Source organism: Pseudoliparis swirei, chromosome 15 (genome assembly GCF_029220125.1).
Source record: "Pseudoliparis swirei isolate HS2019 ecotype Mariana Trench chromosome 15, NWPU_hadal_v1, whole genome shotgun sequence".
NCBI lineage: Eukaryota > Metazoa > Chordata > Actinopteri > Perciformes > Liparidae > Pseudoliparis > Pseudoliparis swirei.
Window position 1 is genome coordinate 10,547,487 of NC_079402.1, and position 27,968 is coordinate 10,575,454.

General features: G+C 39.8%; 1 protein-coding gene across 1 annotated transcript in view; it reads left to right on the forward strand.

Annotated features, from left to right (window-relative positions):
- LOC130205742 (transmembrane protein 132C-like) overlaps positions 1 to 27,968 on the forward strand; it is a 144,819-nt gene that overhangs the window by 94,590 nt on the left and 22,261 nt on the right. Inside the window, exon 4 of the mRNA XM_056433243.1 lies at positions 14,458 to 14,647. Within this exon, the coding sequence (XP_056289218.1) occupies positions 14,458 to 14,647 (190 nt within the window). The remainder of the gene's footprint in view (positions 1 to 14,457; positions 14,648 to 27,968) is intronic.

Sequence of the window (27,968 nt, forward strand, 5' to 3'; positions counted from 1 at the left end):
TGTATTCAATTTCACATAAGGTTACCTGGGGCCCCAGAAGTGTGAACAACCCACTTTGTGCTGCATATGGAAGATGTGCTGTATTCATGATGCCAATATACATATATGAGTGGCTCTGAAACAGCATGTACATTTCAACCCAATTTGATTGATTGTTCTCATGATGTGATAACAATAGCTTGAGGCCTTATATGGAGTGCAAAATTCTCCTGCTGTCATCACGTCTTTGCCCCGTCACAATGAATGGTTGCCCTCACATTCTCCTGCCTACATACGTAATGCAAGACAGATATTGTATGGATTATCTGCTGGAAAAACTGTCATTCGAAAATAGAAGAGATGAGATATGCATTTCGTATCATGAGCAATAGTATCATCTTACATTGGATATGGTGAATATGCTGCGTGTCTAATGTGTGAATATAGAATGAGCCTCCAGAGCTCCAGTTTAGGCATGAATAAGTACATGAGGGTCGATTTGAATAAAGAATGGGTTGTTCATTCAGTGCTGACATTTGACTACACCCTATGAACCATGAGCCCATGCAAATGTACATTGTTTGGGTTAGTGGATATGTGTCTACAAGGCAGCTTTACTCCGTGCCGGAGAGTCGTTAGGGGCCGGAATAATTGACAGAACAATGATGGGTGAAGATTGAATGGGAAAGGAGTTCGATATGCAGTCCTCTTCAGTTCACAGAGCGGGGTCAAAGGGCCTCGCGCTTTTCTTTCTGATTGCACCGAGCTTAACTCAGATGGTGAATGAACACAGACGATCAATGGGGCTGCATTTCAAACCGGAGTTAAATCAAAGGTCCCTTCAGTGCAATCTGATTCCAATGGAGCAACTCTCCATGCATCAGCGAGAAGCACAGATGTTAATGACCTGCCTGCTGGGGGAATCTGTGTGCTCGCACACGTGCACCTTCTTATATGTATTTGATTAAGTGGGAAATTAAAGAAACTACCGTTAGTTTGGGCCTTGAAGAGCGTGGCAGTTTTGATTAGCCCTGTGTTGTATTCTGTTTAATTAACACTGGTTCAAAAGCTCAAGCAGACAAAATGCTGATATTAAGAGGGTCTCTGTGTGTGTGTGTGTGTGTGTGTGTGTGTGTGTGTTTGTTGTGTGTGTGCGTGCGTGCATGTATTTCCATGCATGTATAGGGTGACTATGGGTCAGTGGTTAGCAGGTCTGTCTTTCAATCAGGGGGTTGGAGGTTCAATCCCCGCCCTAGTCGATGTGTCCTTGAGCAAGACACTTAACCCTGAGTTGCTCCCTGTAGCTGCGTCTACAGTGTATGTAACAGGATTGTAAGTCGCTTTGGATAAAAGCGTCAGCTAAATGACATGTAATGTAATGTAATTTCCCAGCGTGCCCTTGAACGTGTGAATGGTCTTTTGAAAGTACACTGTTGTAGATGATGGATAGGGGAGATCAGGTAATCACCCTCCCAGGTGGTCTAATTGGTATGTTTGTGAACTGCTGTTATCTTCAATTTGTTTTATTACAACATTTACAGGTGGTAGCATACAATTTGTAAACATTTGAATATGTTTCGTAATCCCTTCAAGCAATCATCCAGACATCTTATTTTCCTGTGTTTACCCGGAGGGCCTCTAATGCATCGCCTGGAGGCTCCCTCACCGTCTCCTTTAAATGAAAAAAGATTTCTCCAGCCGTCCAAGGCAACCATGTGATCGCTAGATGGATCAGCAACATTGATCGTGGGTAATTTAATTTACATGAGTGGCACGTGAGTCCTATGTGTTGCTGGGCCTTCTCATGCTTTATGCAATCATAAAGCTCCATAGTCGAGACTCCAATATGATCAAAATTTAAACAACAGTCATTTTTATTCCCTCAAACCTGCCATCATGAATGGATATTAAAATGGTCCCAATGCCACTAATGAAACTAATTTAATCTCAGCAGGAATGAGTTATACCACATCCTCCTACTCAGAGATACGCGCTGCCTTCTCCTCCATTTAGTCTCTCCCCTTTACTGCATGAATTAGATATTTACTGTGGATTATATCATATCCTTGACCTGCATGAAGTAAAATATGCTTGATTCGTCCCTCTGGGGCTGTGATCAGTCCTCTGCTCTTTGGCTAATGTCTGCTGGAACCCAACGGGAGGTTGATGTCTTTGTTTATCTAATATGTCTGTTGTGGGTTCTCTATCTGTTGTTTTCAGGGGCCACATTTATAAAATAGTCTTTTCATGTTTCATAATGTAAGACACAAAAATAACCAACATTTTTGTTCTGTCGTCCAAACTCTCCTCACTAAAATGTAAGTGAACTGATGATACAGATAAGAGAGTAAAGGGTTGTTGTTTCCTTGAGTATAAATTTAGGAATTGAGCATATTCATATTTATGAAGTAAAGGTAAATCAAAGTATTTTCACTCCTTAATTAAACTCTGCAGTTCCTCAATCTGACTTGTATCAGCAACCAGAGCCAGCACTGGTCGAGGTGCCATCAGTTGGAGATTGGCCATGGAGCCTGGTGCTGTTTGATAAACAGGCCTATTGGCCTTGGGACCCTCGGCTCAAATCCTCTGATCCACTTCATCTTCTAAAAAATCATCCGCTGAATCTCTGCTTCCTGTTCCTGCTTTAGAGCTCTCTTTGAGGTGCATTTCATATTTGAGGTACTGCAAGAACTTGTCAAAGGATTGCCAGCACACAGACAATTTAAACATGCTGCTTGAACAGTAGAGATACAGAGATTGGGTGATTCATTGGCTTGTGAATCAAATTATTTCCACTCGTCATTATATGCTATAAATATCAATCATTAGTGTAAGCATGTGTCGCTGTTCTTTGTCGTATTGTAAATAAAAAATGTTGGATTTTTGGATCAAGGTCACTCCGAGCTCTGGAAGACATTTCATAAACTACAACATTGTTTATATATATATATATATATATATATTTATTTATACATATAAATGCAATTTGGCCAATACATATTCAGCTTTTGGGGGGAGTAACCATTCCAAACTCAGACTTCTATTATTTGTGGAGGTGAGAAGTGGGGAGACATCCTTAGGTTGTCACCTGAGAGAGTTGTTTGCTTTGTAACGTTGGTGTTTAATACCAGATGGAAAGACATTTCGGGAACAGCAGACTGTGTGCCCCTCCCTCTCCAAGTCATTCCCTTCCTCGTCTAGAGGGTGAGGGAGAGGGTTCTGTTTACTTGACAGGATAATGAGGCCAGCGAGCATAGGTAAGAGTCCAGGTCACAAAAGGTCACAGAAGGGTAAGAATTCGTATTTACCCTGTCCAGATACACCAATCTAATACTCTGAGCCAGGGAGCAGTTTGTTTATTTAGGTTTGTGTTGGGCTGTACACATGCATGCATGCATGTTACTTGCCTGTTTTCATATTTATTTGTACCTTCGAGTGTGTGAGATAGAGGCAGACTGGGAGTTTTGTAGACAGATTGGGACGCTGTCACTGATGAAACTGGAGCGGTTCAAGGTAAACACCTTGGCGAAGTCTGCACTTACAATCGTTGCATAGATGATGTCAAATCCTGTAAATATAGACAAGATGCTGGTACATTTAAATGATCCACTGATCCAAACTAAGCTAAAAGCGCCACTAGTTAGTTATTTCCATTTAACGTGTATTCAAGGAATGCAAAAAAATAGAAGAAACACAAAATGCTAAACCTTCCACTGTGGGAAGTTAGTGCTACAGTCATTGATTTATACTGTCGGAAACAAGTGAGACAAAGTTTAAGGTTAAAAAATACTAACAATGGCCCATCATCACAACACAACACTATGAGTAAGCCCAACTCGGATGAAAGAGGAGACCTCATTAGAACCGGAGAGGCAAAGAAAAGTCGGACAAAGAGGCAGGTAAAACCCCTCTGAGTACAGCAGCAGGGGCACAACTGCACTACGCTTTGTAATGTGAACATAGAAAATCAGGTTAGCCGAAAAATAAAAAAATGTATATTTCAATACAATCTTTTGTATTTTCAAATAAAAAAAGCAATTTTTGCCAGAACTCTCGTGTGGCTCAAGATCAGTAAGACCTCTTTCTCCTTTTAACTTTTAATTAAATAATTTGTCATGGCTCCAGACAACATGGATGCATATTGTATGGCCTTGCATATGCAAGTACAAAAGAGACCATGGAGGGCTGTTTTGTCTATAGCTGGTTATTATTTTTTAAAGCATTATTAATTAAAAAAGCAAACAGTGCAAATACAAGCATTATTGATTATTTTAAGGTTCAACATGTATCGAGAAAGAATTTCCTCGTGACATTTCCATTTAACCGTGAAGGAGGACTTTTGCTAGAATTATGGATGTTGAACACACGTGTCCATGGACTGTAGAAAAACATGGACATAGTATCTGTGCACAACGTGATTGGAGCAATTTAAACAGTATAATTTGTCACATTTTTAGGCCCACAGCTAGAGGCAGTCATGGTTGTTGACACTTTCCAGCCTGTATTCACAATATTTGACCCGCTCTTCTATTAGTTGTTGTGTCACCATTACACCACTTGAGGATTTGAAATACTGAACATCAATGAATTGCTAATGAAGAGTATACGCTGAATGGCACCACCATCTGCACAAGTAATCACTGTAGCCTCTAATTTCTTTTCAAAAGGATTTCCCGAATCCAAAGTTATATTTACAGAAGAGGCAGGAACGTATCAGTCAAACACTTCATACTTCTTGTGGCTAGCACTTAGATGAGTTCCTCTTTCTTAAAGTTGACAGACCAACGCTGTACACTGTAGGCAGTACAGAGCAGCGGTAAAAATACTTTTTCTCAGTGGTTTAAGTGCTCTGCTTGGCCTTGTTGTGTAGATGCTACAACTATATGTCAACGGAAGTTCAGAAGAGAAAAAACAAGTGGAAAAAAGAGAGCATAGCAAATCTCCTCTGTTTACACAACGTCGCGGCACATTAAGAGGAAAATTGATCTAAAGGAGGACAAAAATAGTGTCAGTGGGGGGGGGAATAAAGCAAGTGGGGAGTCGTAAGCCAAAAGCAAAAACAGAGCAGAAAAGACATCAATATAAAAGGAAAACTCCAAGTGTGACGCAGTACACAAAGCCTAAAATCATGCTTGTCATGAGATCCGACAGTAGCAGCCACTGAGAGGCAAATATTGAAAAAGAAAACTTGATCAAATCCTTTGTCATCCTCGTGTAGATATGTGAGTAACAAGGAAATGAATAAGTGTCATCTCTGGTAGAGGGTTAAAACTCCAAGGGGGAGCTGAGCCAGTCACACCGAGTTGATCTTATTGTCCAGGATAAGAGGATGAGCCCCGTAGCCCTCGGGAGAATTTTACTAACACTACAGCTCACAGAAATCAATACGGAGACAGAAGATGCTAAAAGGTGACGGTGGTACTGGGCGGCTATGAAGCAGGTGGTGTGTGGGCTCCCAACGCCCTGACTGTCAAGGACTCCACAAATTTGAGATATTATATATCCATTTTTTCTCCTCACCTCTGCAAATTCTTTAATCTCGCACTCCAGTGTCGCTGACTCAGAGGTAAAAGTAAACACTTATGTTCAAAGGATTTATTTAGGCTGCATTTATCTTTTCATAGGTAAAAGGCACTTGTTAAATAACAACTAGCTGTGGTGTTCCCCAATTACAAAATTATAATCAGTGTTATTTTAAATTGAAGCCGACCGTAACAGCACATTAGTGCATATGACGGATGCTTTTTTTCTCTTTTTTGAAACTCAAAATGTTAACATTTTGTGAACATCCCCATCTCCTACCAAATCTGTTCAGAAATCTGGTTTAATTATTACTTCCAGGAGAGGTCGACGGCGTCTTCTTGCACTCATTATCAATCATAGAAGACGTTAAACGGCCCACTGAACCCTGCTAGTAGGTGTAGCGGGCGACTGACACCCATTTCTACGAGGCTGATAACGGAAACACAATCAGCTGATAACATTCAAAGCAGATGGTTAGTATTCTGTGTCCTGTGTGTTTGGTCTAGCTACTAAAATGCTATGCTCAGGGATTTTTTTATTTCTTTTGTTAAACAGCGAAAAAGATAATGCATCTCTTTTTTTTTTAAACTTTAAATTGTTCCCTTTTCGACGATATGAAACCTGTAGCATCAAGATGTTAAACAGGTTTAATGTAAGCTATGTCCACCATCTTATTTTACTGCTTTAGCATACTGACATTTCCTCGTTAGCATTGATGGCAAAGTCATTAGTTTTGGAGACATTTGATCATCAACCAAATTGCTGGAGAAATCTAAGATTCCACCAGATGATGACAGTCGGGGAAAGGTTATGGGCTCGCCAACGTTTTCACACTTCATATTGAGGTCGTCTTGCATGTTCGTACCAATCCATCTTGTAGATGTTGAGATATTTCAAGGAATAAGTGAAAGTTTTGACCTGCTGGTGGGGATAGAGGAAAGGTCAGGGGTCACCAGAGTCAGTAAGATTGATCCTCTTGGCATCGCAAATATCCATCTGCACAAAATGTCTTAACAATCCGACAAATAGTTGGCCAGGCATTTCAGTCCGGACAAAATTGATGGATGGACTAACAAAAAATGCAATATCTTGACAGTATATATAAACTCTCTTGTGTAAACAAATATATAATGTGGGCTTTATGCTGAGTTGCATTTGAACTGAGACATGATTTTTGGTTAAAAGCATCAATGTTGGATGGTGAGGGTCTTTGCCATTTGTGTTTGAGATGTTGAAACATTCGTTTGATGTGTTTCTTTCTCTTTTTTATATTTCTGAGGTCAATCTTTATGTATTTTCAGGCAACCTGTTGCTATGATAGTGATACAATGTTCCCCATATTTCTTTGAAGACAATTGTAGTTGAGACATTCTGTTCCAATTTAATATATCAAATTTAAACTGATGATTTTTATCATCATGGTAAAACCAAAGAGGTCAATCGCTGCTATGACATCACCTTTTTGCTCATGATCACCAGAGAGTTTTTGCACCGTGATAACATCTTCAATTTTTCAGGAAATGTTTGTTTCAACATTTTTACATGCTCTGATTGGCTTGAGCTTCGATACGGTGCAGAGTGGCAACGCTGCCTGTTGATTGGTTGATGTACGGAGCCGCATCTGTTTCAGTCAGGATGCCCGAACCCTCTCATTTCACACACCATTTGAGAGGAATATAGGGAAAATATGGCACCGAGAAAGAAAGAAAACAGACCAGTAGAAAGTTGAAGGAGTAATGTGCAGCTGCAACAGAAAAAAAAACATAGGGCGGTTATTCCAGAAAATATTTAAGAATAGACAGGTCAAAAAGGCAATTTAGTAGAAGAACTGCACTATTTCTCTTTCAGTTTTTTCTTCACCCTCTGCCCCATCGGCACTCAGGCCCTTGTGCAGGCCTACTGTGAAGGCAAACTAATCTGTACTGACAGGGCCGGTGCTGACGTCGCAGGTTTGATAGATCCTGGGGGAAATCTCCAGCATACATAAATTGGTTATTTTACGTTTGATCTGCCTCTTGACATGGTTTCATTTTATGATCTCTTTCATTATCTGTCTGTCATGTGTCAATGTTTATCGCTCCATAAACGCATCCAGTCCCCACAGATGAAACAGGCTTCCCTAGATTGAGAGCCACAAGTACACCCCAGACAGCACAAGGTCAGGAAGTTAGTGTGAGTGATTTATGAGCGCCATACATGTATTACTAACAGCGGTGACGCGGCTCACTGGGATTGTCCTCGTCTCAGTCGTTTCACGATGACAAAGTCATGATTATTCATACACAATTTGGAGAAAATTATGTTACACTTACTTCTATTCTGCGGTCTGTTTCTCTCTCTCTCTCTCTTTCTTTCTCTCTCTCTATCAACCACTCTTTCCTGCTTCATCAACCCTCCCGAGCCCCAGAGGGCCTCCAACGGCCCTGAATTACTCGCCTGTAGCAACCTTCTCTATCACGTTCAGTTGCAGCTCAGGTCTGCTGTTCATCGGTGCGATAGAGAAGTACTGCTGGTTTCAATAAGATCTCATTAGTATCATCGAGGAGAGATATTAGAGCTGAGATAGTGAAACTCATTAGAGAAGAGCCTGGACTCCCTTGGGATGTACACACGTAAAATATGGTTTCTGCTGCACCAGATCCTAATTTATTAATCATTATATTCAAATGACCCCCAACTAGCCTACATCAGGCTAACTGACCTCATTACACACACAATGGAGATGAACCACAGTAGTCACAGGTAGTTTCCACTGCCGATGTGCAGTCACCTTTTTATCTCCACCGTCGTAAGCAGGGGATGGAGCTCTTGCTGACAAACGGTTTCATTCACTGGAGATATCATCCGATTTCCCCTGAGGTCTTTGAAGTAAATTGTATTTGTTTGAGAGACATCGGACTCCAAACACAGAAAACACTCAGCAGCACAGCTGGAGGGTAAGTGAACTCCAAATAATTAAAACAGCTGCACGAGTCAATCATCCGTGCCACCACATACAGGGCACTTAGAGGGCAGGAAAGAGCAGTAACTAAATCTCACCAAAACATCTTCTCTGCACAGTGGGAATGCTGTTAAAGCCTTAGTTCAGAATCAGAATTGGTTATTTGCCAATTACGTAAATAATACCAGGAATTTGACTCGGTAAAAAAACGATAACAACAAACATAGAATTCAGAAGAATAAAACAAACAGATAACAATACTTTAAAACAAGTATATATTAGGAGAGTAAATAAAAGTGGCAAGTGTACTAATTATTAGTATATTTAATGTATTATAATAACTTTCGTGCCTCGATAAGATTCCAGGCAATCAGCCAAATATAGCAACACAAATTAATTTAGAGGAACACCTAGCCTGACTTCGTACAAAGTAAGAACAATTGAAAATGCACAATCAGCTGTAAACCTGGCTAAGTAACTTGTCATATCATATTTGTTTACGCCACAAAAAGAGAGCGATATGAAATCAGCAAGCTGCGGCTCTACGGGGAGAGTCACACTGGAACTATCTCTCTCCCGACCCACTGACTTCCTTATCATCACTGTGAGGCTGCGGAGTCACTGCAGGAAGAAAACTTGTCATTTTCACATTTCTGTTAGAGGATACGGATCACACAAAGTTGGCAAAGTTTCTTTCAATTTTGTTTCAACGAAAATAACTTTCCTTCCTTGAGAAAAGCTTGTAAGAACCATTAACACTCCCCAGTTTAATTTTGTGGATATTTTTCAAACCATTTACATCCCCTCACATTCCAAGTGAAGCATTGGTACTAAATGAAGTGTGCGTACGCCAGTGTGCGTCGCTTGTAGTTGGTTCTCCATATATTTTCTGAAATAATTGATAATTAGGATTGTGCACTTTTTTTTGGAATTGTAAAATGAAGATTTGGCTTCAATGTATGAGATAGATCATTCAGTATGTGAAGGCAGATGGCGAGTAACTACTTAATTGCAGCGATTCTGGCATGCCAGGGTTCTCTTACTGCCAAGGCAACTCTCCATGAGGTTGTCCATACAATTTCTTCAAATGTTTACTTTTTCCAGCACCAAAAATACAAAAAAACAGTTAAATCACCTACAAATTACAATTTCAACATCAATTTCTTGAGTTAAAATGCCCAAAAATCACACATCCCAGCCTCAGAGGAATGTGAGTAATTTCTTTCTCTTTCTATGGGAATTTCTATGAATTTTGGACGACACCTTGAGTTCCAGGAAGCTGTGATGAGCATTGTTTGCTGACATTTGAAACCATCTTACAGTCAACTAATACAATTATTGTAAAATATGAAGATTGACAAAAGCAGACATTAACTGGCTGCGGCAAACACACCATCTGCGAAAATAAGAAAAGTGAGTAATAAAGAATGAGAAAAATATCCTCAGTCATTGGATGTTGGCAAGAATCACTGAGATGCAACATCACCCATCTTTCTTGGAAAGCACTTTCTCACAGATGTCCTCCTCTCTTGTTTGTCTGACCCAAAGTCAAAACAAGCACTGGAAGCTGTGTGTGTGTGTGTGCAAGGTCACAAACACAAAACATCCCATCCTCGGCAAATCAAACAAACTAGTTCTCATTGGCTGGAAAAAATACCAAATAAATCTGACCACAGAAAAGCATGGCCGTGGGCAAGCCAGCACGTGTGATCCATTATTGACACAAATACAATCAATTTTACCTGAATTGAGCTGTTGTTTTGGTTTGAGTGACTATAAACACCCATCGTACAGACACACTCTCCCTCTATTGTTGGACTCGCTGTCGATTCCTTGTGTTGAAACAGATTCAGGTCTTTGATGTATCATTGTTGTCAGTGCTAACCAAATCACTGCTATGCATGAAAGGAACCCCCTCGGGTCTCCAAAAGAGACAGCAGACTCTTTCTTTCTCTACCTTTTCTCAGAGGAACCCACGGAGGTGCTAACATTGAAAAGAGAAAAACATGGCTGCATGTTTAACGGGGCTTTTGTAATGCTTAGCTCTACTTTCATTTCCCTGTTTCTGAACAAAAGGAATTTCATTGTTGTCATTTTTCTCCACTTTATACCACTCAGATCCTGCTTTTTTATGACAAGTGTTTGGGTTTGAAATGTATCTTACAGAATTGAAAGTCAGCATGCATTTTCCTCAGAGTGGAATCTTTCACCTTCGTCTGTTTGTGCTTTCACACGCAACAATAGGACTGACAAATGGAGAAACCTCAAAAGTCTCCTTTAAAATGACATGACCGATTTTCCACCTCATTTCACCACAACAACCCGCTGCGTTACCGGGGCGTTGTCACTGCGCTTCTCTACGGCGGTGACAGAGTCGCTTCTCTGATCCCTGGAGGCCCTTTTGCTTTTATTGTAGCCCCTTTGACCCGGTTTCCGCTCGGTGTTTTGTCTCCATCTCTTCGTCCACCTCGGGGCAGAAGGGATAGTTGCCAGGGAGTGCATTGAATTGTATGTTAATCTGGCTGAGAAAAGGGCACACGCTGCAGTTATGTTTCTAATGAGACATGGAGGAAGAAGGCCGACCTCTCCGGCCGGTGGGCTGCAGACATTCATCATTCCAAGTTAAAGCGGTGTGGGAGAGAGAGAGAGAGAGAGAGAGAGAGAGAGAGAGAGAGGCCCTCTATTGGGAGCAACATTGCACTGCAGGTGAACCAGAGGATTTAGATAACAGAGAAAGGAAATGAAGAAAACAAAGACAACTGACGAAGACAGATTAAATCGTGAGTCAAGGGGAGTTGTATTGTAGTATGCAGCACTAAAGCTCTGATTGTTTGGAGCTTTATCGTCCAGCAATTGATTTGGCTGTAATTGTACACCATAAGAGTAAACCACATAATCACTGCAGTCACTCCTCCTGAGCTCGGCATATTGCCAGGCAGCAGAGAATATCCCACTGTGGCGCCACAGTCCTCTGAACTTCTGCCTTGGGAAGAAATAGAAAAGGAAAAGAGTGATGGAGGTTGGCAACTAACTGATACTCAAGGTCCACAGCTTTAATTAAGCTAAAAGTAAAATACTGTAGAACATTAAATGGTAGTAACACATAGGACTCCAATCTAGGATCTAAAAGTATGGGCTGTGGGAGATGTTTGCTCTCAGTAGCTCAACCGTTTTGTTGTTGATGTTTTGCTCTGATAAAAAGGAAATGGATTTTAAAGAGCAAAAAATGTGCCTTGAAATTTTTAAACGGTACCCCAGATGAAAACATGGTGGGAAAAGAGCAAACATAATGTTCTTCATGTATCAGTTATTTCCAGTTTTTCTTGGTTATGTCATTACATGTGCAGGAATATTTGGCAATGATTTTGATTTGGACTTTTTGATAATCTCCCTTTCATGGTTTGGATTCGGTTATTTCTACAGGACAAAATAATGTAAATTTAGAACAGTTTATAATTCTAAACTTATTCATAGGTAAATGGGATTGTTGGCGCTTAAGGGGACAGAAGGGGAGGGTAATGAGACAAGAAGGGAATTATGTTATATTTCAGTCAACAAGTTCCATTAAGTGTGCCCTTGTAAATTTGTCAACTTTTCGACTTCCATATTCTCAATGTTGCTCAGACCCACGGCTGAGATGTAAATCGTTAAAAACAGGTCACAACCATATTGTTTATTTCCTTGAATACCTGGGCACTGTAGTTTTAAACAACCACTGTTCAAATGGGAGAGAATAATATTTGTTTGTTGTGGACTATCTTCTGCCGAAACAGAAGTGGTATGAATGCGCTTTCGGTCATGAATGGGAGAGAAAGTCAGATTTTCAATGGTGTGAACAATATCACAAAGAACCACCACCTAACGTGATGTACTCTCCACCCCGGTATAACAGAGTGTTCAAACATAATTATACCTCATAGTGATATTCACCTCTGATTGTCCCAAAGCTTCTCAGTGGCATTTGGAAACATATTTGGTATAATTCAGAATGACCCACTGAAACCCACTGTTTGCTTGACCCAGAATTGCCATAAAAGCTGGTTTCATCTCCTCTGATTTTCAGCTTCCCGAACAGTTTTCTCTTTTTCTTCTTTCTACCAGAGTGGGTCTTTAAACCTGCACTTTGAAGTGAGGCTAGCGTCTGAAGTGCAAACACATGTGGGGGAGTTTTAAATAGAGGCTTGGCCAAAATGTGTTCAAGGATCCTTGGATCTTACCACCGACACCCCCCTTCCTCATGTTCAGTTTGGGCTCTCTCTCTCCAGGCTTGTTTTAATTGTGTGACAACCAAACAACAAACATTCTGCAGCAATAAAAAGTGTACGGTATACATTCAACTTTATATTTAAGCCAAAAACACACGCTGTATATCTAATCCATCTTGAATTTCCTTTAGTTTTTGTTTTCCCTGTCATCTAAAGTAGTCGTATTACACAACATGATTGTTTACCTGTGTGAGCCACTGACCGTGTTTACATGCATTCGAATAACTGGCTTAGTCGGACTGAAATCGAATTATCCGTTTCATGTAAACACCTTTGTTCGACGATGTGCGGTCCGACTACGATCCGATTAACACCCCTGGATAACTCGATCCGATCCGGTTGATAATTCGACTATCGCGGCATGTAACGGTGAATTGGATTAGGAACTGGACTTTGCGTCTTTGCGCATGCTTGAGATCCCGCCGCCCTCCTCCCCCCTGCCTCCCATGTCATGACCCGGAAGTCGAAAGAGACGATAAATTGTCACTGCCGGGAGCCTGGCCGGCAGAAAACAAACAAACAACGCCAATAGCGCCATTTGCATTTGCTGTACTCCTATTAACATCATGCAAGAATAGTAGAAGGATGTAGCTTCGCCTTGCTCTCTGTTCGCCATCTTTCTCGAAATGTTGATGTTGTTGTTGTTGGTTGTTGTTGGTAGTGGTGAAGAGGTCAAGCGGAAATGGCTGTATCACCACGAGTTGTAATGAAAACAGCGCCGCCTATCGTATCGGATATGACATGCTTTCGGCCAATGATTCGAATTACTCCCTGCCATGTATATTGGGATAACAGCAGATCCCCCAAAAGATAGCATAGTCCGACTAAAGCAAGATTAGAATTATACCATCATGTAAACGCACTGACAGACAGAGCACCAAGTGCGAATTGCACTTTTCGAGACATCATGCATATCAGTGCACGGCCGTTGGAAAAGGTGTTGCATCGGGTTCTGACTTTGACAAAGAACACCTGAGGGAGAGACACCAGCTTAATCAAACCTCGCGCTCAGCAAATCAAACGAGTTTAGAGGATTTCATTTGGCATTCATTGTTTTTCCTGCTTTGTTTGCATCTCCATCAGCTACAAGAAAATGATTTGCTTGGTCTTGATCTCTGTAAGAGAAGCTCCATATTGCAAGAGGAAGAAATAAATTGCTTTTTTTTTGCCGTCATATAGTTCTTTGTGGATGTGAGAATGAATCTCAATAGCGATTAGTTTCATATCAGACATATAATGCTTTAAAAATAGCATATTCCTGTGCAACATCTTCATTTAATATAACACAACCATCCTCTACCTGTATACCTACAATATTTGTGTTGGATGTTTTCTTAAACCTGATTAAAATGTACAGCTGCTTTCTCAGTGGCTGTTCTTTTCAGTCCTTTTTCCCTAATAGACATTAAAGACCATTTCTCTTCCATTTCCTTCAGTCCTTATCTCTGTCTTTAACATCCTATTTCCCCTTTCTGCCCTATTTTTTCATCGTCCTCTTCCCATCTTCTCTTTTCACTCTCATCCTCACGTCTCCTTCCCTTCAACATCTCACTGTCTTCATCTCCTTCCTTACCATGGTTTCATTTGAGATTTTTTTCCTGCTGCTTTCTCATTCCTTCTGACGCCTACCTTATTGCTGTCTTGTCATTCTTGTGTTTGTTGCGATTGCTTCCTGCCTTCCTCCAGTTGCCCTCCTCTCTTTTCAAAACCCACTGCTGACACACATCTTCTCCCTTTCTGCCCTTGCAGGGCCGAGGCACCAGGGTACCAGCGAGTGCTACAGGTGGACCTGGAGGTGAACGGGCTCATGGTGACTCAGGCGGGGAGGGAGGTGACGTGGCAGGTTGAGTATCCGCTCACCCGTACCCTGACCAGTGAGGTGCCAACTCTCATCCGCCTGGCACAGCAGGACCTGGGTGGCATCGTGCCACTAGCCATGGTGAGCAGCGGGTGGTTGAACTGTGGAAGTGTGTACGCAGACGTTTGTGAATGTGTGTGTTGAAATCATTCCTTATGGTCCAGTAAAGTTGGTATTAATGCAGGTTAATTCAGGTTAAGGCAGGATTACACCGTGACCAGGGAGAACACTCGATTCGATTGGCTAGTAGGCGTGTGTTGTTTTCTAAATATAAAAAAAGCTTGTACATCATCCTTCCAAATCATCATGCAGATGCAATATGAATACTGCACTTATGGTCCATTTGTTGGAATCATAATTTAACAACATGCCTTTTAACACGTACAACACAATACAACCGTGTGCAGGGTCGACCAGAGACCAATCCAAAATGGCCAAATGGAAAACCGACTTGAACAAAAAAAGTACATATTCGTTCTGTTTTTAAAAAGAAGACATGATCCGAAGAGGGCAGTCAGATACAGACTCGAGAAATGAGAGAATAATTAGAACACGTGTCAATTTCCCTGCACTTCAGTTCCCACCCTCACACCTCACCCCATAATCACATGTTTCCCTTGCAACGATTACTCAGACTTGTGACCTGCGCATGGGTGGAGGAAGTAGTCAGATGGTTTTAGAAAAGTATTATTAATACGACACTGGAAAAATACTCCGGTACCAGAAATAGTTCTGCTTTGAAAATGTTATTCACTAAAAGTATGTCAGCATTATCCAGTATATTTATGTTCAGTCATATGGCTGATTAAATCATGTATATATTCTAATCTAAAATGCACTTAAAGTACTTTTTTTTTTAAAAGGTCCCCTTTGACTGATATATACAGGACTGTCTCAGAAAATTAGAATATTGTGATAAAGTTCTTTATTTTCTGTAATGCAATTAAAAAAACAAAAATGTCATGCATTCTGGATTCATTACAAATCAACTGAAATATTGCAAGCCTTTTATTCTTTTAATATTGCTGATTATGGCTTACAGCTTAAGAAAACTCAAATATCCAATATTAGAATATCATGAAAAAGTATACTAGTGGGTATTAAACAAATCACTTGAATCGCCTAATTAACTAAACACACTGACACACAGAGATAGGATTTTAGAGTTTCTTAGCTGTGTCATAAATCAGCATATATAAAAAATAAAAAAATTCAATTCAGTTGATTGATTGAATAAAAATATGAATCCATGACATTTTTGTTTTTTTAATTGCATTACAGAAAATAAAGAACTTTATCACAATATTCTAATTTTCTGAGACAGTCCTGTATATACAGTACATACTATATCATTAGATTATGACTGTAATACTTTTTTATTCATAGTTGAAGAATTTTATTGTTACAAATAATATGGCTCATCACATATCTGCAATTGGTATCTGCAAACAATCCTGAACCGGGAATCTATACAAATTGTATTTGCTTCTTTTAGTTTTTTTGTTTTTATCCAATCTGTGAATCAAAGTAATGGTACAATCTGGACCAAAGTTTTGTGATCTGTTTCACCCCTAAAATGGGTCTTGACTTTGATTATTTGGGTGGACCTGGACCTGTGAAAAAAAGAAAAAAAAGCCCCTGTGTTGTGCAAGTACCCTTTGGATCCTCAGACATTGGTTATGATGAATATGATATGGCTATTTAAGATTTAGGTTTCATGTTACAGAGTTTTAGAGGGTGTAAACGTTCTTGTTGTGTTGTAGCACCATGACAATCATCCTCAGCACACCGGCAAGGCAGCCAAGGATCATTGTATGACCTAACACTGGAATGGATCCAGCTAAATAAACAACTGATATTACAGAGGGCATCATTGGGTTTATACTCTCCAGTATTGCCGAACATTATATAAAATACAATGTATGCAACCCATTAACCTTTAAAATTACATCTCTCTATATAGCCAGATCTGTAATTACAAAACTCCTCTCGCCCCAATGCTGTTCCCATGGTCTGTATATAAACGACCAGTCGGAGGAGTCAGGTAAATTTAGTCTGCAGTTTTCCAAAATGGCGAATGGAACTTGTATACTTGTGCACTTGTATAGAGCTTTTATAGTCTTCCGACCACTCAAAGCGCTATAAACACATGAGGATAAGGTATCACCTGCATCAGCACAGTAACTAACACACACACACACACATTCACGTAGTAGTCAGCAGGAGCCATTTGGGGTTAGGTGTCTTGCTTGCCCAAGGCACATCGACATGGGCTGCGGGCCGAGGATCGACCTGAATCCTCCCTGATTGAAGGGCGCTCCCTGCCCCCTGAGCCACACAGTCCCCACAATGTAAACTTGCACAATCCATTCATATTGCCAAACGGCTTAAATAATTTGACCCCTTCCTGTTGAAGTCATCGACCGCGTCTGTAGCGAGACGTTTTTCATGGGCAACAATTTCGGTAACATTTTATAATAAATACTCCAGCATTAGTATTAATAAAAAATGAATTCATAGTTTATAAAGCATTGTGCCAACATTAACACTCATTAGTATATAATTCATAAACACAGTTATATATGTTTTATTCTTGATTAATAATGATGCATTTCATGATTGGGTTATCATACTTTATAAATTATGGATTCCCCATTTGTAAATTAAGTAATGTATTAGAAACCAATTATTAAGGAATTATAGATGATTAATGAGATAATTTCTAAAGTGTTAGTAAATGATTAAATAAATATTTAAATGGAAATTATGCATGCGTTTATTTATATATATAATGATTTATATATGCACTTATGGTGAGTGACTAACTTTATAGAAAGCAGGACTTCCATAAAGAACATATGGGTCAGGATGCATAACCTTATATGGTACCATTGGGGTGGTAATGATGCTAATTTACAATTATCATGAACATTGTCATTGTTTTTACAGAGCCACACGACATGCAAATTGACTCTTATTGTGAGCCTTTGATCTCTGCATTGCACAGTAACAAGGGTTTAGATAGTGTAAAAATAAAATATGACAAAATGACCATTATCTATTGGTCCCGCCCTTTAAGCCCTTTTGGACATTGTGATTATATTGTCTAAAACACTATAATAAACATGAGCAAATATATTTATGTTGTATATCAAATTAAAGAAGACAACTTGTGCTATAAGAATCAGTAAGCCATTTCAACACAACTCAAACCAAATAAAATAATCATTAAAATATCATAATCATAATTTTTTCAGGAGTCGGCCCACTCAGAACGTTTACGGAACTAGCAACACGTAGCTTTGTGCTTTCGGAAAAAAAGAGATGTTAGAAAGCAAAAAGGAATCCACACAGATTCTGAATATCTTTACAGAATCATTCTGCACCAAAGCATCACGGAGATATGAGTTTAGGCCTTTGCTGTGCATCCTTCAAAGAAATAATCAGCCTTTTTTCTAGGCGAACCTGAAACTTCTAATTTTGCTGTGTTTCATCTTTATTTACTCTTAACCAGTAACATATATATTAATATTTACACATCTGAACAAAATCTCATACGTTGCTTTTATTATCACACCAACATTATTCAAATAGCTTTTGTGGTTGCAGAGCCACACCCTTTTTAGTTTGGGTATGTCATTTCGAGCAGAAACCTCAAAAATCGGGTGGTTTTCAAAAGGTTAAAAAGCCAGGTCCAAGTATTTTCACACAAAGCTTGCTCTTTTTAATTGTCAGTAATCTGGATAATACGACTCCAAGAGTTTGCTGACGGAGAAGTTAATTGAGTTTGGATTTAGACAGTCCAAACATGGTTAAATTGGCAAGAGGCTTAAGATTGCTAATTGTATTATGATAATAGCAATGTAAATTGTTTTTCTAAAATAAAAGGGAAACCATTCAGAATGCGTCAAAGATAAGAATAGTTTTAATTTCCCTCGCTGATAATGGCCACATAAAAATAAAATGCCCTTGAGCTCTTCATAAATCTTTATTATGAAAATTTGGTGAGAAAGACTTTCACCGCTGATTCATGGCTTCTGGCCAGTCGAGTAACCTTTGGACTTTTTAACTTGTTCAACTTTGAATGCCTTTTTAAAAGTGACAGCTTTCTTTGACAATGTTGAAACAACAGTTATTTTTGTATTCAATATACAGACAAACAAAGTGTTCAGTGAATCAGAAAAGCAAAATGCTGAAATGATGCATTTCGAATGAAGTCAGTGTTGACATAGAGCATGAATTACACAAAGACAACCTTGTTATTTTTATTGATATAGTTTTTTGTTTTGTTATTTTGTATTCATTAAATAAAATGAATAAGAAATAACAAGACAAAAAACTGTATGGTAATAATAATAACATATTATCTACCTTTATCCACCGTTACATATTCAAGTCACAGTGGAGCAATATTTTAAAACACAGACATTAGTCAAAAACCACAATCTAAAATGTGTTAAGTTGAATTTAAAAACATCAGGAGGGATGGAAGTAGGAACAAACTTTTTTTACATTGACTTTTGGCCGGGTAAAAGTAACTTTACTTTCTTTTACCGCAACTTAAAATCATACACTGCAACAATCAAAGTAACCCTTGAATGAGGAGCCTTTTGTACACGGTGACAATTAAATTCTATAGCGTTGTAAAGAATATGACATTTCAGTCGCTGATGTATCATCTGCCTCGTGAAGCACCAAAACAAAGTCATGATGTGTTCGCAGCCGCCCTCCAAATTGTGATTGACGACTTAATAAATATATTTGTTCATGACGTTTTCACCACAGCGCACATTAACAGGGTAAATGTCCACAACAATACAGACAGCTGCTTTAACTCAAACCACAGCGTATGATCTTCATCACCCGAACGTTGCTGACCAAGACCTGAGAAGTCCATAAACAACTTCTGAAAACACCTCTGCACAAACTACTCGCTGTATAATATGATTTGTTGTTGCCATTTTATTCTAAGGATGCTCACTATCCTGCATTACTGTGTAGCTGTTTACCCCATTTACACGATATCTCTTATCATTCATCTGACTGTACCTCTGAATGCACATGTGTTTATAAGGCAGGTGAGTCAGGGTCAACAGATAGTTTGATTAAACTGGGTCTTAGTGGTTGACATCAATCTTCACCTCTGCAGCAGAACTCGGAGGGAGACACCAATCATTGCTGGCACTGAGCAATGCTCGCCTGTGTTCAGAATACCAGACACCTCTGTTCAATAAAACTCTCATTTCTCTGTGATCGCTGCTGGCCTTCACTCCCACAGAGAAGCACAGGCATGCACACACACACTTACAGTATCTGTCCGCCGAAAAATAATTAAATGCAGGGCACGTCGCTGTCTTGACTTGACAGCTCCTGTAAGCTGTCCTTTAGGATGACTGACTGAAATTTCGAGAAGGATGCTAATAGCAGAAACGTCGGAAGTTAGAAGGTAGAAAAAAAGGAAGAGTTTAAAGAAGAGGGGGGGAATGGTTTGACCAGTCCAGGGAATACGCTGTTGAATATCTTGTTACCAGAGGGTTATTTCTTTAACTGTAGGTTCCTAGTGACTGGCATCACTGCATGCAGTACAAGTAAAATCATCACCGGGCATTCATCCTGCAGCCATGGACAGAGCCAATCATTTCAGAGCAAGTCCTTTTCCGGGCTAATAAAGTACAATCAACAAGGCCAGACTGGATATTTTAAAATGCTAGTTTTAATGCTGAATATGTCGCACCAAAGATGTATCCTGATTCCCGACAAGAAATGTAACATTCACTTTAAAATTAAAAGAACAATTGGGGCATTGTAATGAGATGATAACACTTGTTTCAGGAAGATTTAATGCATCATTAACCTCAAACCGAACAGAATAAGCGAGATTGTGGCGATTACGTCAGAAATTACAGTTTATATTGGAACATTCGTCAGTCGGTTTTCATTGGAAATCAAACACATTTTGAAGATTCAATAACAGATTCCATGGTTTGCTCAGGTGGGGAGTTTCTTTTTCGAGACTCTGTTACTTCCAGTGGTTCTCCTGTTCAGATTATAGCATACCATTTGATATTCTTCAAATCAATAGATTGAATAAGCCCAAACAAAACTCTCAAATGATCAACAGTGTAAACTGAGAAAGAATCTCAGGGAAAGTTCGTCCAGAGATACTCCTTTCCTCCAGACACCTTGTACACTACTGAGCTCTTTTGAACACTGAACTCCAGTTGTGGATGCTCGCAAAGACCAACGCCTGGATATATTTGTCATCTGCCTAACATGATGTTCTACCGAATACGCAACCTGGAACCCACTGGGTAGACTGACGAGAGACCGTGAAGGTAGAGATCATGTAGAGAACATGCCAACCGAGAGACTTTTACTGCATCCTCCCATGAATGCAGTAACGCTGTGTCTCTCCTTGGTGCTCATTAGAAGAGACAGCATGGCCCCATAACTCTTTACAGGACTCATTATAGAATGCTAGCATTTGCATTAAATTCATTGCCTCTGAATCAACTCACCCCTTTTCAAACTCAATAACATTAGCGTCATTCTCTCAGTGCCATCACATTACAATCAGAGCTATTAGCTGGAAGCTCAACTTTTTTCTCTCCTTTTTTGGGATGGGGGGGGGGCGGTCTCGGTTGAGCGCCTTTGTTCGTAATAATTAGGATTTGGCCAAATTGCAGCTTTCTTAATTCAAGTGGAGGACAGAAAGTGATAGGCCGAGGCAGCAGTGACAACATAATTAAGAAGAAGCTTTGTCCTCAGCTGGCATCGAGGAACAAATACGTTTTTTTAAAAGCAGTCCTTGTATCTGAAAGTCACACACACACACACACACACACCGTGCTATCACAGCATCAGGGCGAGTCAGCGGTATTCAAGCAGACTGCCATCAGTCACGCTGTCACACTGTCAGAAACTGTATTTGGAAATGGCCTGGAAGAGCACTAATAGGCTGCGCAAGCGACGCTATCCACCGGCATGCTAAGTGTCTTCAAGGCAGCATTAGCCATCTGCATGTGGCCATAATGCCCCGTAGAGCTTAATGAAGTGTATATATGGGCCTCTATTGTTCCCCTGTGCATGTTGACAACATTGATTCTCCTTTTCGCTCTTACCCCTGGTGGATTCGCAGCAGGCATGTTCCGTATCCCTCGTCTTGATTATCTAATTCTGCAAGTCTGAGATAGACAGAGACCCTTTAGGGGTGTTTTTCCTATCTCTCTCAGTTATAAACATACCTTGAGCCAGACTGATACCCACGTTTTTAAGCTGATAGCGCAGATATTAATTTAACATAAACAAATACAATTGTTTGATAAGGATCCAATTATGGCAACACTGTTTTTTAAATATCTCAAACATCTTTAGTTTCTGCACTGCTTTACTTAGTACTTCACTTATTGACCCCTCCATTACATGTACATATATTTATGTTTGGGCTGTAACTAAAAATTATTTTCATAATTGATTATTCTGCTGATTGTTTTCTACAGCAATCAATTAATTGTTTGGTCTATAAATTGTGAATAAAAGCCACTAAAAAAGGATGGAAATCCTCACACTGGAAAAGCTGCAAAGCTCAACTGAAGGAAAAAACGACGTTAGCAAATAAACAGCTTCTCTGTCGATTGACTAATCAATAAGGCAATAAAAGTGTTTCAACCCTTATCATTACGTCTATTAGAGATTTTCAGAGGCATTAACTGTGATAGAGTACGCATATTAAAACATGCTTTTACTGGTTTTATTGGCCATTTGGGGGCAACGGAAACAATCTGTAAATACGCTAACATATACCATCAAGTTGATGTAGGAAACATATCTGCTTATTTGCATCATCAGTAAAGACATAATAATACATTTTGAGTCATGTATCCTGCTACCTGACGAATGTAGGACCATATATTTCGAGTAGAAATGTGCAGATGAACGTGAATGTCCATAATATAAATATTTACGCACATCAGATACAAGTAGCCTCTTGTCTTAAAAAAATAGTCCAAGAAGCCTTTGAGCAATTTAAATAAGCCTCATTTGCTCCACTGCAGTTTCTCTGTGGCCGGAGTAGGAGCCATGGCATGTGTACCTGTGAATATGAGACAGTGTTACAGAAGAAGAGCAACACTCCCTCTTCTGCACATGCACACACTAACTTAATTTCATCCCTGCCACCCAACATCTCGCTCATCCCTCTCTGGCCCAGGATGCTGCTTCTATGTCAGTCAGGCTTTACTTTGAAGCTAAGTCTGTCCATTCTGTAATTTGTTGTGTGTTTGTTTATTTCTTGCTGGCCTGCCTTCCATCACCCTTTCCCCGACTCTGTCAGTCTGGCTTGAAAGTCTTCTGTTCGGCCTGCTGGGGCCAGGGTTCAGCTCTGCTGGCTTATTCTAATCAAATGGCCCCCAGAAACCAGAGAGGAGCCCTCAGAATATAGACATTCTTTATCTGGGGGCAGCCGGTTTACTATTGCTGACTTTGGCGGTTTCCTTGAGAAAGAATGAGGGAAAAACAACTCAGGCTTAATATTCAATCTCACTAAAAGTATTCAGCACACAATAACAAAATCTAGCAGATTGTTAGGCCAACAGGTTACATAATGAATCAATATCTAATTAATGAGGAGAGTATAAATCACTGCAGTTCCTGATTTAATAATCAATAATGTTATTTCTTACTCCTGGTCATGGCAAAATGCCCCCACACTGCCCCCATCTCTTTATTTGCTAAGTTTGCAATTATAGCTGCTTTGCTTTTTGTTAACCAGTGGAGAAGATTATTCACCATGAGATGCTTTTTATTGAGTTTGCAGTATATGTGAGACAACATGAACATAGGGAATTATTCTGTGACTGATATTTTATTGAACTACACTCAACTTGAAAGTCCTCTCGAACCCGGTAATTTAAAAAGTTCAACAGTTGCACCTGAATTAACCGACATCTTCGGCACTCCTGGGGTGTGGAAAAGTAATTTTCTATCTCCTGTCCTCGTTTCCATCACATGCCTCGTCATTGCAGTTATCAGCACCTTGCTTCAACATCGCAGTGCAGAATAACTTGGCTCCTGTGCCTTCTTTCCCCGAGGCATAACCATAAAAAGATTACATACTACGAACACCGCTCTCCTCTGCTGTCGTATCACTTTTTCAATAAAATAAAAAAAAGCCTTCAGTGTTGATTCCCCATACCTTGCATTCATTTTACCTCCAGCTTTTGGCTGCATGATATTCGGGTGTATGTGTGTGGCAATGGGGACACTGTATCGCTGCTGGGAGGAATTACTTTTTTTTTATTGATAACTGATATGAACTGAACAGATGAGAGTGCTGCACTGGCAAAATAAATCCTACTCACGAGCGCTGTAGGCCAACACAATGCAGGACCTGTGAGCTCATTGTCAACCACAGCCGGTTAGTGAATGGTTGAGCTGAGGTTCTGCGGCATCTGTTCCTTCAATGAATAATACATCGCTGGCCTGTGTTAAGCAGTACTGTGGGCCCTGATCTGAGCAAAACATATCTCAGTTGTCACATTCCCCTCCTTCTCTTTGAATAAGTAATACCAGTTATCAGTCCTCTGCTGTAACCTCTTGAGCTCATCGTACACCTCGTCCAGGGTGTACCAGGACTGATTCATGTTGTATACTACAACACCAATAATGGATTTGCTGTAGCCATCTAGCTTCGGTTTGTCGTCACATTGGCTTTCTGTAAAAGAAACCAGCGATAAAGGCTGTGTGTAATGTTGATTGGACATTATTGGCAACGGGGGAAATCCAGGTCCTGTGACTGACAGCGAAGTATGCAGACCTTTGATTATGATGCACATTTGTCTTCTCTCATATCACAAAGAGCTTACAAAAAAATAGCTGAGTAATGAAATAACTGAATAATTATGAGCATCATTAGTGGAGATTGCAACTGGACCTCATACATCAATAGTGACAAAATGGCCACAGAAATGTGAGATGTTGTTGGTGTTTTCCATGTATCACTCACTTTAATGGGGTAACACCTACAAGGCATGGAGCATAACACTCTGATTCAACCTCATAATTGATCAAGGACATTTCCCATACTCACATGCATAGGTGTTACCATGGTTACCACATGAGCTGGTACCTCGTAGCAGGCTAAATTAATTCACAGATGCTGTGAGAAAGACTTGTTAACTGTTACAATTATTTACAACATGGAAATGGGCAAACAGAATTGATTGCATATATTAGCTGATTGGCGTGCTGAATCTGAAGCTTCGTGCAGCTGTACTTGTAAACTTCTTGTATCCAAGACGAATGTAGAAGGATAATAGATAGGACTAAAATAGCCTTGAGGTCATAAGCATTTGAAAGGGATGCCCAAAGCCTTCAAACCACTGGATCCACAAGTGTTTTCAAACATCCTCCCTGGCCGCCCAGTCACCAGATTGTAGGAACATAGTGCTGAGAGTTGTGTTGTTGTGCTCCCCGACACCTTTGTCTGTCGTGTCCTTGAGCTGGCTGACGTGCCTCTGCAGTGAAGAGGTGCTTCTGTAGGTTGTCTGCTACCTTTACACATCGTTCATCCACAACCATAACAGCCCTCTCACACGCCGACCCTTACCTGCACAGAAGGGTAATCGCCTTTTATCGATTCTTCTCTTCTCTTCTCTTGTTGTCTTCTCTGCACTGCAATAAGAGGTTGTTACGATAAGCTGCTGCATTGGGAGGGATGAGCTCGGCAGAGAGGCTGTGCTTGTGTTTGTGTTTCATGTGTGAGCAACTACATGTACCTATGTGGGTGTATATACAGGACTGTCTCAGAAAATTAGAATATTGTGATGAAGTTCTTTATTTTCTGTAATGCAATTAAAAAAACAAAAATGTCATGCATTCTGGATTCATTACAAATCAACTGAAATATTGCAAGCCTTTTATTCTGATTTATTGCTGATTATGGCTTACAGCTTAAGAAAACTCAAATATCCTATCTCTAAATATTAGAATATCATGAAAAAGTATACTAGTAGGGTATTAAACAAATCACTTGAATTGTCTAATTAACTCGAAACACCTGCAAGGGTTTCCTGAGCCTTGACAAACACTCAGCTGTTATAAATCTTTTTTTTTACTTGGTCTGAGGAAATATTAAAATTTTATGAGATAGGATTTTAGAGTTTTCTTAAGCTGTAAGCCATAATCAGCAATATTAAAAGAATAAAAGGCTTGCAATATTTCAGTTGATTTGTAATGAATCCAGAATGCATGACATTTTTGTTTTTTTAATTGCATTACAGAAAATAAAGAACTTTATCACAATATTCTAATTTTCTGAGACAGTCCTGTAAGTAGTGGATACCAACTGGTGCAGGGATTTCTGGGGCAGATGTCGATTCCGATATTAAGGACTTAAAGAACAACGTTCAACAATATACTTCAAAGGTTCCCCTGCCATTGCCTGAAATATGTTGTGTTAGTTGTAGCACCTGTTGCCTAATGCTGGACTGAGTAGTCGTGTGTGTGTTAGTGTGTGTAATGTGTCTGTTCAACACATGGTGGCAGATCGCTTTGTCTTGCTTCTCATTGCTTAAGTATTAGTCCATTATGGACTTTTCATGACTAATCATACAGCGTATGCTCCTATACCAATATATCTGAAAAACTAATAGCAGCCAGTTAATGAGTTGTGTGTGTGTGTGTGTGTGTGTGTGTGTGTGTGTGTATCTGCATTGTGTACGAATAGGCTTTGTGAATAATGATTTGCATCTCAGCTCTTTATAACTCCAGGAGAGTATGAGCCGGGCCAAGAGATGCCCAGTGAGAGAGGAGCACATTTCGTGGAAAAAGAAACACCGCCTTTTGTGCCTCATGCGTCACTCCAGCTGTCTCGCTAAATCACACTTAATTCCAGCCAAGAAATTGTGTGTTTGTGATCGTGTGTATTATATCTGAACTCACTCGATATTCTGTTCTCCGTGGCACAAACAAAGAGTCCCCTTAAAACATGTCGAAGTTCATTAAGACCTCTCTTTTCATAGATTGGTTCCAGTGTTAACGGCTCGTTAATGGCACTTCCTCTCACATGTAAATGGGCAGAAGACACACACACACAACACTTTCCATAGGCGCTTATTTGTCTCTACGTACTTTGTTCCCAGAGGAGCAGGTAGGAGAGCTGATGGAAGGTCTCACATTGTAAGTGTTGGTTTTATAGCATACAATAAGCGTAAATGCCATTTGAATATATATATTTTTTGTCGTCCCATCATCATGCATCAGCAGACATACCTACCTAATATACCTCATTTCAAGATACATACATTACATGTATTTTCATTTTGTCTATCGACTGATTGTCAAATCATTGTGTTTGTATACAGGTGTGTGTTTATTTGTATATTTGTATTTGTGTATGTGTGTGTGTGTTTGTGTGTGTACAGTACATTGTTGCCCAAAGTATTGAAACCCAGCAGCAAACATGGTTTCTTAGTCTTCAGGCTTTTCATAGTTATAAATAGAACTTTTGGGCATAATTCTTATTTCCCAATTGGAGCAACCCACAGACAGAAGGGAAGCGACAGGGAAGCCAAATGAGAGTCAATGGGAGAGAGAGCGAGAGAGAGAGAGCCACAAACAGCTGTTTCTTTGTGTCTCCATGCTTATTTGACAGAGAATGGTTCATACATTTTAAATATATGTAGTGCTTCGATGGTGTTACATTCGTATGTGGGTGCTCCAATTATTCAGTTTGTTTAAATATCCTCATGGAAATGGTGCTTTTAGTGACTACAGCCCTCACTACACCCCCGCCCCCCCCCCTCCCTCCCTCCACCCCCTTCCTTTGGGGGGATGGGAGGGGGGTATGCCTCTTAGTAGTCTTTTAATGAAACTCAGATGCGATGTGCAGGTTACACTGTCATAGCAGATCCTCTGTACAACCAGCACACTCAGAGCTCGAGGATTACCAGATGGTGTCTAAATTAACCTCACTATCTTATTCCCTCTCCTCTATAAGGCCTTCAAATCCTAAGTGTATCTGGTGATCTATAATGCCTGCCATTTGCAATTCAGTATTATTGTCAAAGTAGTCGTATTTTCCCACTAAAGAGGAGTTTCGGAGATTAGCTGTTCAAGAATAAAATAATTGAAATAATAGTTGTGATACTAATAATAGTGATCATAATCACTTTTTCTCTATATAACTTCTATGAAACAAGCAAAATTATTTACAAAGACAAAAAAAGGAAGATAAATCAAAAGATAGATAACTGATCACAAATAATTGACTAATAATTACAAGCAAGGTCAAATCTGACAAATGTCCCCGAGGGCTATCACAAAGTCTACAATAGTTGTAGCATAACACCAGAATCTCCGACCAAACTGTCGGCATACAAGTGGCATTGTAGGTGATGAAAGC